The following is a 12,013-nucleotide window of genomic DNA, read 5'->3' on the forward strand; positions in this document are numbered from 1 at the left end:
AAACCTTTTCAGAAGCCAAGTCAAACTTTTTTCATGGAAGCTTGTGGTTTTTAGTGGGCTCGGCCCTTGGTTTTTGGAACCTATTAGCTGGAATTAGGGGGGATTTGACAGATGGGTTTCTTAGGGGAAGCGCTGTGATCCAGCAGAGGTGTGTGTGTCAAAGGAAGAGGCCAGCCAGGAACAGAGCTCACGATCAGACCTCAGATCTGTAAAGAGCTGTGGAAACTCTGAAGACCACAGAAGCACAAGTTCATTTCTCCATTTTTGTTTTTTTTTCTCGGGGTTCTTTATTTTCGCTCTTTTGATTGCACTGACAAGAGGGCAGATGGTTATATGATGCTGATTAGAATTTCAAACTAGGCCTCGGCCCTTTCACACCATTAGCTCTCCCCTCCCCTCCAAATCTCCTCCAAGGGCAAGCAGAGGTCAAACCTATGTTCTAGTTGACGTGCATGTTTGCCAAGACACTTCTTAGGCTTAACTCATTCTCTTAACAACATCATATTTCACTCGTTATATGTATGTATTTATTTTTTACCCCTCCAAAGCAGTTGGACTTGACTTTACAACTTGTTTGAATTACCACATGACACAAAATTAATGTCCCCACAACTAATTCCAGTCTAGAGGTTTGTGGATATATGTAGCCAATTTATTCAATTGACTGAAATTTAAACAGTTGAATTGATTATAACTTAGTAATAATAATAAATAGTGTTTGTAAGTTTGCAACACTATCTGTTTAACTCTTGGTTACTTGGTTACCTTTAAATCTCTGTTAACTACGACAAAATGAAAATAACTATTGTGTCATATCATCTCTGCGGTCAGAAGAAACGTAAATATCTGGAGCTAAACTAGGTGACTTTCTAAACACAGAAGAGCAAAGCCAGAACTGCCATCATATGTCTTGCATGTATGTTCTGTGCTATTACTTTTGTTCACTGACTTAAAGACAACTCCTGCCCCTTCGCCCTGGTGTTCGAGGTGGTGGGGGATTCAGTTGCTGAGCAAAAGCAAGTGATTTTTTTACTTTCTTTTTTTTAAAGAAAAACTTTGCCTGTGTTTTCCAACAATTACACAGTCAAGGAATGTTGTTCCAAAATCAGCAGCTTTCTGAAATGATGTCCCTAGGGGAGTTAGCAGGAGACACTGGGACAACAAAGATGCAGTGTGTGTGTGTGTGTGTGTGTGTTGTGTGTGTGTGTGTGTGTGTGTGTGTGTGTGTGTGTGTGTGTGTGTGTGTGTGTGAGGTAGTGTGTGTGATCAGTCCACATTATCATCAGCGCTTGGTCATTTTAGATCGCTTTTCCATTCTCTTTTCTCTGTTCCTGTTTTTGTCATTACTCTGTTTTCCTCACTTATGTCCGTCCCACAAAGGCTGATATTTCACTCATTCTACAAACCTTCCCGTAAAGATTTTGTAGCAATCAAAGAACGCTGAACCAAACAGCAAAGCATCATATAACAGCATCCAACTGCTCGCCTCTCTTCAGGAAACTCTCTGCAGCAGCCTGAGGCCCAGAGAAAGTCTGCGTCGGTGTGTGCGTGTTCATCTCCCTGCATTTGTGCATACGTGCACGCCACATGTAATCTGGTTGTGTGATGTAGTGTTTCATCCTTGTGCCAAAGCAAACTGATGGGATGCCCACCTCTCTCAGCCCCCCCGCCCTCAGCTCTCCTTTGCAGATGGTAATAATTACCTCCTGAGGTGTCCCCGCCAGCAAACTCTTCCTCTCCATCCTCTCGTAACCGTCTTCTGTCACAGATTAATATTGCTTTAACCTTTCCCTTCCTCCTAACAGTTTATTATGTATTTGCGATATTTCTCACTACTAAATTTTTTTCTGCTCTTGTGTGTTTTATTTTCGTAAGTGTCCTGCCACGTTGAAGGCCATGTGCTCCATTGTATGAGAAAATATGCGGTTTCTGGCTGTGAGCCGGCATTGCGGGAAGCGAGACTCCGAGGCTGTTAAGGAAAAATATACATTTGCTTGCTTACAGTGACTGCACTGCGGTTTGGTGGCTAACATAAGCCGTTGAGCTAATCAGCCGCCATCGCTGTGACCTGGCCAAGCTCATCAGCAAAATTTTGATCTAATGTGAACATTAACCGAAAGCTCAAGTGACGGTATTTAAAGGACAACAGCCTTTGGCAGGAAGGAAGGGAGACATGCATTGAAATTTCAGAAGCAAAATCTTTTGCCATTGAGCCTGTAGCTTCATTCCCCTTTAGAGCTTTGGTTAAAGGATGAACACCTCATAAAAGCTTCTTTGACACCTCCTTTTTCCTATCTTAATATCTTATTTTACTTTCAACTAAATGTCAGTGGCGCAAGCTGACCATTGATCACCCTAAAGTTCCTCACCATTTTCACTGTGGCCATAGTGGCCATCTGTCACTTTCTATTTCTGAACAAGTCCCGGCATCACATGTCTCCTGGAGGGCACTTCGTGCTGCACAATCAATCTTATTTTAATTCAATCCGTCATGATAATGTGCTCGTGCAAAAGTCAGGTTCTGTGATCGTGCCAGTGGAAAAAAAGAACCCAAGCAACTGAGACAGCGAAGGCAAAGGCACAACAGAGATAACAATGTTTAGATGTGGGGAAGTGAAGTGGACCAGTGAGACAGAACAGAGCGAAGGACTCAGCTCTCCACTGACACCAGGCCTCCCAGGCTGGCAACTGTCCAGCTTAATCTTGTTAAAATCTTTCCCTGCCTGATGCCATCCAGAGAGAAGAGGGCTGGGGGAGAGAAGAGGGCTAGGGGAGAGTGGGGTGGGGGGGGGGATGTTGGAGGGCAGTGAGAGTATGAGGTCTGAGAAGGAATGGTGGGAGAGGAATGAAGGGTAGGCTCAGTTCAACAGACCTACAAAACATGGCGTTATGAGGCTAACAAATGGAACGGAGACGCTTTGTAGAGGAGAAGGACACTGTTTTTTATGGAGGAAGAGCCACAATGACTTAATTACGGCAGGCCATGATGCAAATGCAGCTCCAAGTAAGACTGGAGAAGGCTGAAATGCTTTACCTAAAGCAATCAACTTCACAAGTACTGGGGTTTAGACCTTTCACTTTTTACCTCTGGAGTCTCTCTGTGGTTGGTCTGAGTGTGTTTGTCTGCACTGTACACTTCCTTGGCTCTAATAAGGAGCCAATTAACCGGGTGTTACCCCGGAGCCCTGAGCAGGTGGCTGGAACAGCCAGGCGGAGCTCAGCCCAAATACACAGACACGCACATATGCATGATGGCAGCTCACGGAGCAGAGTCTGTTTGGCTAAGCATGGAAGGCACCCAAGGGGGCTGCAGAGGGGCTGGACGGGGCAGTGGTGGGACCAATTTTAGCTACGGGGTTTGGGTTTTCCACAGGCATCCAAAATCAATTGGCTGTGCTTTACCGGCTCAGCTTTGCTCAGAGTGAAGGAAAAATGAGGGCAGATTTATCATCAACATATGGAGGGAAACAGAGAAGCGGTGCACTCCACAAACACACTTGCATTTCATTTTCAGTCTTTACGGGCCAATTTGTCATAGTACACTTGACAGATCAGTAACTGAGCTTGTTCAGAGCACATTAACTTGTTGAGGTACCTGCTATGAATGCTGGAACAGAACCGAATATGCCCGTAAGATGATCTTCTGCCGGGGTAACTCACCAAAAAAGCAAGGTAACACGAGACAGGCCATAAACTAAAGAGGAGGACAATAGTTTCACTCGAATTATTTTATTTTTTCCAACTTTTTCCACTACAATCACCAGTTTGCTGCAGCTTGTGTTTGTGTTTGTTTCAAATTAAGAAGCTGGAGGAATTGAAGGAGTTGGCAGTGTATTTACAGTATATTCTTATTTGACACTACTTGCAGCTCTTGTTTTTGGCTCCCCAACTGATAAGAACTATGAACATTTTTTTGGTCTAGTCGGGCTTTAGTGCGTTAATGAACTGAGGAATGACCTTCAGCAGTGTTCAGTTATCCCCACTGAGCCTAATTTGGGTTAGTGGGTGCTGTGGTTGTTGAAAAGGGTGGGGGATGGGGGGGTTCAGCATGTGTGAATGTATGCACACAAGCACTTCAAAACAAACCCATAAACATTCCAGGATCTTTGGGCATCTGCAGCTCAGCTGCAAACCACATACACCACCATCATGAAGAAATTGAAACTGGCTCTTATTTGCTTTTTTATTGACTTGAAATCCCATTTCCGTACACATTTTCAGTTACTGACGCTAATTCTCTCATTCATGAACCGCCCTCACTGTAAAAGTCATTCTCAGCCATCGCGTTAACACATGCTCAATCAACTGAAGCTTTTTTTTATTTTCCACACTTGGACGAAAAGATTTCCCTCCTCTGTCACCTACGGACTTTGCTGCCTGATCTCGTTGCGCGAAAAGAAAATGGAGACGATACCGTGAGAGGCCGCCGGTACTTTCGTAAAGGAGAAAATGTGAGACGCTGCTTTCATGTTGTGCTACAAGGTGTTAATGGACACAAGTGCTCACAGCTGTGTGTGTGTTTGAAATGCTTGATCATAATCACACCGGCCACCGCCACCACCAGCGCTGCTCTTGCCGGAGCTGCTGTGCTCTTCGTCACAGGCAGCCCTCAGTAGAGGATCTGACAGGCTCTTTAAGTGTTCACATGCGCACACGTTAGAAGCACAGACAGACAAAGCTAATCTCAGCATCACACAATGCTGCTGTATTGGTGCATTAACATATGTAACTCGAGCTTTCAGCTGCCTGTCAGCTCCTATTTTTGGCCAGTATCTAACATGAACTACCTCGATATGGATCCATAAGTGAAACCGTGTTTCATTAATGGCAACATTAGTGTACGCGCAAATTTGGTTGCATAAACAATTGGAGTCTGGGAATGTGCTCACTCCCCCTTTTTTCCATGGTGTGGAACCTGGGAAAACTGGGCCTCTTCCCGGACCTGGTGCCAGGTCCGTCTCATTGGCTGTAGGGTCTTCATTTACTGTACACATAAAGGAGTCTCCACCCTGCATCACCAACAGTCATTTTGATCAACTGTAAAGAGCTAATCCAACATTTCAGGGAACATTGAGTTTAATGTAGCTGCTGATCTAACCTTGGCAGCAGGGATCTGTATCAGCTAGTCGGGATGAGGGACTGAACTTATTTAATCTTCTTGAAGCACCTCCAAGCAAGTGTGATTGTCTTACCATCCAACGCAAATACAGAATTACAAGACTTGAAGAGAGCTGAGAGCTCAAAGTCAAGAACTCCCAGACTCCTCAGACTTACCTCAGTGCTCAAACATAATTCCAGAGATTATGTACTTTGTAGAAGACTGAAAATCTGGAAAAAGATAGATGTTTTAAATTACTGTCATGTAGCATAAAACTCTTCCTTCCACAACACACAAGTCATGTAGTCAAATCTGCACAGTACTCTGCTGTTTCCCAAAGTGACGTTCCTGAAGGTATTTTGCTGGGTTCTCTGACGGGTGCTAGTTGCTGGTGTCTAGTTAAACGTGCCATCTTTTCATTAGCAGCTCTGCTTTTGTTTTAGCCTTTGGTTTGAAATATGTCCGGTTTAACCTGTCACAACAGACAGGCCAATCTGCTGAGTAAACATCATAAATGCAGATGCAAACCTCTGTACGCACATAGTGATCAGAGATAACAAATAGTGTCGGCGCTGCGATTGAAGTATTGCTGGAACGTGTTGGGAGTTGATGAGGCATAAAGCTGTTGGGTTTCAAGTGCACCTTGGGGACGCTTGCTGGGACATACGTACGTCCGGTTTTACTGTGGCTTGGCTCATTGAGAAGAATACCAGCTCCAGCTCATTCCTATTTTTGAACCTGGCTGGCATTTATTAGATCTTAGAGGTCTTTGCTCATCTGTGACTTTTAAAATTAATGTCTATCTTTCCAGTGATTAATAACTGATGGGCTGAGAGGAGCCGGATTCATTAATTATGAAATGGAGAAAATGAGCCCTGCAAATATCACCTTTGATTGATGAGCTCTGGAAAAGCAGCCAAGCACAGAGCCACAGTGCAGATTATAAACCACTCACCGCTGCCTCACTGGAAAATCTCTCCCAGCTCTCTTGTAACATACACAATATAATATATTTGCCTCTAACGCACAGTCTGATATTTAGACTGCAGGGAATTTTCCGGAAAATAATGTTTCACTCTTCTCATAATCTGCTAATGCATTTACACAGCTGACAGCATTAACCCTCTTTCTTCTGCAGCGTGCAACTGCAACCTCCATGCCCGTCGCTGTCGATTCAACATGGAGCTGTATAAGTTGTCGGGGAGGAAGAGCGGAGGCGTGTGCATGAACTGTCGCCACAACACTGCAGGTCGTCACTGCCACTACTGCAAGGAGGGCTTTTACAGAGACATGGCCAGGCCCATCACTCACCGACGTGCCTGCAAAGGTAAGAAGCCGATACAAAGAGTCAGTTAAGCAGTTTTGTAAACTCAGAAATCACATTTTAATAACAGTTTCCTCTTTATCTCCTTCCAAAAGTCCAGCTCTTCTTCTGCTGACCACAAAATAAAACCTTTTATAAACATCGCTTTTCTCGGAAAGAATGACCAACCACTCTGTGTTTACAACTCCTCATACAAACACGGATGGATCCCCTGTTATATCAATCAGTAATAGAGTAGCACATTGAATACGTATTTATATGAAAATGTCAGAGATTATAACTTTAAGCTCACTCTGACATTTCATTTGGCATTATGCTGCGCTAAATGTTTATTAAGTGCTTAAACAAAGGCTGATTGAGATGTTCTAACTTCAATAATATTTGTGTTATCGTGTCAATTCTGGAAAGATTTACAATAAGTAATAAGTTATGATTAGAAACACACACTGTCACGGTACCGTAGGAAATATCAGCTGTCTGATGCCTGAAACACGTTTGCCCCTCTCCAAAACTCTCCTCCTATCACAAACCACACAATTTTATCGCTTGACCAGAATGTTTCTCATGACAACATGTGTTTTACTGCATTTCACATTTAAAGCAATTATATTTCAGCCTGATTTTATGCTCCAAGCATTTCTTCTGTCTTGTTGGAGCAATTGCAAAATCAACAAAAGTTTCCTGCGTGTGTTACTTAGGAAAATATTCAGATCAATAACAGAGAGGGAGCGCTCTTGATTCTGATGATGAAGGTGAAGAATCTCATCCAGAATATTCAATAAGAGCGCTGTGAGCGCTGCCAGCGTTTCATAGCTGTGAAGATCTATTGGGTGAAAATTCCTCTCCCACTAGTTTTGGCTTTCCAGCCACATCAAGCAGTAACCAAACACCACGAGTGCAGGAATGGCACCATATGAGATGTGCTCAGATGTTTGGCCATCCCTCATAAGATGGCAAAGCCTCCACCTACCTTCAAAATCAATCATTTAATGCAGCTGCTTTTCAAAAATACTGACAGAAAGAGATCATGCACATAGATGATAATATGATAAATAGAATGCTAATCTGCTATTATTGATAGCAGTTCCTTGTCTGGAAGGTGAAAGGTCAGTGTGGCTGACACGTTGCATCTTTAGCATAGTTGAAACAATAAAACACAGAATGAGAAAGACGTGGAAAAGAGCAGCATCGGCCCTGGAAAAACAAATATGCCATGCCTGTTTCTAATAAGACCTGAGGCCTGTACTACAAGCTGACCATATCCAGGATATCTTTACATCATCAGGCCACACTAATTTTAAAATGGGAGAGTTGTTCCAGTATGTTATTCCAAAAAGGAGGGCTGTGGAGAGAAACAAATGTTGTAGAGACAGATATGGACAGTATGATTGGGGAAAAAACAAAGGCATAATCGTTCTAAATGTTGGAAGGTACTGTAAAAATACTGTGTAAATATGTTGAATAATACACTTCTAAAATGGCTGTGACTCAGTAGGTTGCATGCCGATGCACTTTTGTATGTTATTATAGTCGTGTAACTTTAGGTTGCTCTCAGTTGCATTGCGGCAGTGGCCAACAGTCGTGGGAGCAATCTGAAATGCATAAGGTATAAAACACAAGTCCAAGCAGTAGTGGTCCGTCCATGTAAAACACACACTCAGCTTCCCTTGTTAAAGACGAGGCCTCCAGCTCTGCAGTGGAATTGCACAGACACCAGCCGCTCCTGGAGCCCTTTAAAGTGTCAGGAGCATTAAAACATCAGAAAAATAAAAGCAACATGGCAAGCACCACATGGTCTGGCTGCAGCGCACGATGTCTTCAATCCAAGCCGTACAGCTGGTATCTGTATCTCCTATCGCAGGGGACATTGATTAAAGGCGTTTAGAGGAGACTTCAGAGCACATGATGCAACACAGGCCAATATTAACCACACTGGATGTCTGTTTAAATCATCTTTCTGAATTAGGGTTCGATGATATTCGGCGTCGTGAAAAAAGTCTTAAAGTAATTGCAGGTTTATGATAGAGAACATGGCCTATGCCCACAAGAGAATATGCTCCTTAAGCTCAGATTTTGTAGATGAAAAGAGGAAAAGCAGAGAAAAGAGCCTTTGATTTAAAATCTGGTTACAACACAAACACAAATGTCCTAAAAAGTCTTCACAACTCTTCAACCCCTCCGGTGCTCTGTTGCCTCTTTCTTTTGACTGGATTTTCACCAGGTTTCCTTAAATTACCACACACAGAAACACGCAGAGGGACACAAATCATTTACAGGGAACAAACGTCTGTCAGAGGCCTGAAAGCCCAACGCCGTGCATGTCCTGTCTGCAGGCGCAAAAAAAGGCTTGAAAAGTCATCAGCCTCTGAGGATGTTTTTACTGCGTCTTAACTGGCCCGAGCCCCTGCACATAAAACTTCAGAAAAAAAGAGCAGTTCAAGGAGGAAGGCTGGGGGTGGAGATTGACACCAACCGCCCCCTCCTGCCTCTTACAGCCTATTCAGATCTGGCATTTGTGGGTTGTTTACTGAGCGGTGTAGACACACAGGCAGTAAACTCTGAAGTCTTAACAGCTTGTGATTGTTTAGAAGGGAAGTGAGAAGATCTAACATTGCTTGTGACTTGTTTATGTCGAGCAGACTGAGTTGATGTGGTGTACTGCCAGGCGATCAGTCGGGGGAAACAACGGCCTCTTCTTCAGACTCCTGTCACACAGATCTCACCGCATTGAGTGTATTCTTTCACAGGTAGCAAACCTGAAACCTGTGGGCTAAAACGCAAAACAAGTTTCTGGTTATTAGCACAGTCCAAGCAGCCGTGGATGGGGAACATTTATGTGTTGCAGCTTGTTTTATGATCAGGCTTCAGCTCGCACGGATGACCGGGGGTGGGAGCAGATGTGTGCGTAGACGACCAGAGATGGCTTGACTTGACCTCTGACAGCCTCCTCTGTGGATTTTCCTCAGTTCATTCACAAACCGCGTGAGCCAAGCAGCAAGGGTTTTGCACGGACGCTGAAACATCAGATTTATGTCTCCGGCTTCAAACGGAGCGCGGCCACTCTGACACCTGTGCACCTCTCGGCCCTGCCGGAAAAGGCAAATGTGTTTTCTGAGGCTCTTTACTGCGGTTAATCCCCTCTAACCGCGCTTTGAGACACACACCATCACTTTTGGGTTCGTTTCAGGCATTTAACCCCCCCCCCTTCCCCCATGTGTGGTCAACAGGTGGTAACGCCTCTGTTATAACATACGAAAATATAGAAATACAAAAAAAATAACCAAAAGAAATAGAACCCAACTGATGCAGAAGAAGCAACATTATCAATATGATGTATATTAATATTCCATTATTGTAAGTGTCTGAGTGCAGTGGTGTGAAATTTAAAGTATGCATTTTTATCCTGAAATTATGAATGCTTATTTGATTTAACAGCATGGTTTGGTTAGATTCACGGTTGTTTATGCTGGTGACACACAGGAGGCTGTGTTTGGACTGCACTAAAACACTCTCCCCAGTCCTCTGCTTCCCTTCTCACTCACAATATTTAGTTTCATCCTCTCTCTGCCGCCACCTTCTCTCATGTCTTCAGTGGCTCTCTTGGTAGGTTCAAACTCAACTTCCTAAAAAAAAAAAAAGCTTTATGTTTCAGAAATTTGCAAAGAACCATCAAACCCTATTAAAGCTTTAGAAAAACAAGGTGACTCGGGCACTGCTTGTTGCTGTTGGCGTCGGCTTGACACTGGCTAAAGGTTTTGGAAGTGAGGGCACATAGCGATGTCATCAGGCCAGCACCGCCAGATTTAACATTCTAACAAAGGAATCCGCTGTTTTGACTGTGCCAGACTTGAAGTATTGATATTCAACAAACTCTCTCTCTCTTCCTCTCTCCCTTCACACCTGCTGCCCCGACCCCCACCCCAGCCTGTGACTGCCACCCTGTGGGTGCTGCTGGCAAGACGTGCAACCAGACCACAGGCCAGTGCCCCTGCAAAGATGGCGTCACTGGCATCACCTGCAACCGCTGTGCCAAAGGCTACCAGCAGAGCCGCTCCCCCGTCGCCCCCTGCATCAGTGAGTCACACACACAGTAAAATTTTAGTGCAGCCGGATAAAAGCTTCTACTGTCAAAACTCTTGATTCTTGGTGCTCTACTTACAGTAAACAGCACCATGTGCCCATGTAAAGTCGACTCTCTGCAGTATACATCAACTTCCTCGGGTTTTTCATTTCCTGTGTCATGCAAGTTATGCAGATTCTGAAATATGCCAGTTGCCTGGCACATGGAGCCGAGTGTAATCGGAAACACCTTTACAGCACGCAGCAAGTGCACACGCTCTCCAACAAAGCCAATGTGCCACCTAGCGATGTAGCATTTTCCGCTATATTGAGCCTCACGCTGCCATGTTGTTCCTCCGACATGCAGCTCTGCAGCAGATGGCAGACGGAGGAAACAACTGTAGTCATGCATGGCAGAGCCCGCGCTTAACGAATGCTACTGAACCAACCCAGAACAGCGAGAAAGGCTTAATTGAATTGGCCCATTTCACTAATTCTCTGGATTTGTCTCACAGTTGGAGTCGAATAACGATGTATTCTCAATCCAAAATGAGATATAAGCTAGGATAAATATTCCATTCAGTCTTAATCTGTATTTAAGTACATGAACATGTTTGGATCCATGACAGTATTAATGACAACTGTGTATGCATGTCTGCGGCCTCATGGTGAGAAGACAAGCCCCTTAAGCTGCCAATTAGTATGATGGCGGCAGCCCTCATTTGAATGATCCTTTCATCATCTGTCCATCTTTGCGAGATGTGACCGTAAAGGGCACGCGGAAAACAAGCTCCTTCCAACAGCTGCGCCTGCCTTTGCTAAGCTCTGGGCCCTTGTTTGTTTTTGTTGGTGGGGTGTCCATGATTTCAGAGACACAACTGTTCCTTGTCTCGCTCCAACAACCGCCCACCGGTACTGTCCTGCTCGCTTGGTTTAAACCATCAGCCTCCCAATGAAAAGCAGATCCTGAGGATGGAGGCAAAGCCAGCCTTCCCAGTGGCTGCGGTTAAAGCAGAGAGCCTGTTGTTAACGGCAGCATTTGTATTAGAAAGTTGAATACATTTACAAGTGAGGTCCTGGAGGAATTCCACCAGCTTGAGAACAGCCAGCGGGCACAGGGAGGGAGTGTCGCATCTGTCTCAAGATGATCCAACCAAAATTAGCCCGTGCCATCTGTCCATTTGTCTACGCTTGCATTAGAGTTACACCGCCATGTCGACCCAGCATCTGTTTCAGGAGGACAACACCAATCTAAGGCAGACACGCTCTCACCCAGAGGTATCGAGCGTGAGCTTTGAACCGACTGACTTCTCCATAACAGGATTATTGCATGTACTGAAAGCCGAAATGGGATCATCAGACATACATTTCATTCCTCGACTTACACAGTACAGGATCTTTCAACATATTCCTTAAAATGTTGGAAAAACCACCGCTTTGGTCTGTGGAATTCATGGTTTGTTTGAGCTCTTCTTCGCTTTCACCACCAATAAGTATCTCTGTCAGTGTTTATCTAGCATGTCTGACTCCAA

The 12,013-nt window shown here is 44.4% G+C and overlaps 1 protein-coding gene across 3 annotated transcripts in view; it reads left to right on the top strand.

Moving 5' to 3' along the window:
* ntn2 (netrin 2) overlaps positions 1-12,013 on the top strand; it is a 35,946-nt gene that overhangs the window by 16,282 nt on the left and 7,651 nt on the right. For all 3 annotated transcript variants that reach the window (XR_008951747.1, XM_057041017.1, XM_057041012.1), the window contains exons 3-4: positions 6,237-6,425; positions 10,347-10,496. Coding sequence is in view for 2 of the 3 variants with exons in the window: in XM_057041017.1 (XP_056896997.1) it covers positions 6,237-6,425; positions 10,347-10,496 (339 nt within the window). In the remaining variant the exon portion in view is untranslated. The remainder of the gene's footprint in view (positions 1-6,236; positions 6,426-10,346; positions 10,497-12,013) is intronic.

This window comes from Takifugu flavidus, chromosome 1, assembly GCF_003711565.1.
Source record: "Takifugu flavidus isolate HTHZ2018 chromosome 1, ASM371156v2, whole genome shotgun sequence".
In the NCBI taxonomy this organism is placed as follows: domain Eukaryota; kingdom Metazoa; phylum Chordata; class Actinopteri; order Tetraodontiformes; family Tetraodontidae; genus Takifugu; species Takifugu flavidus.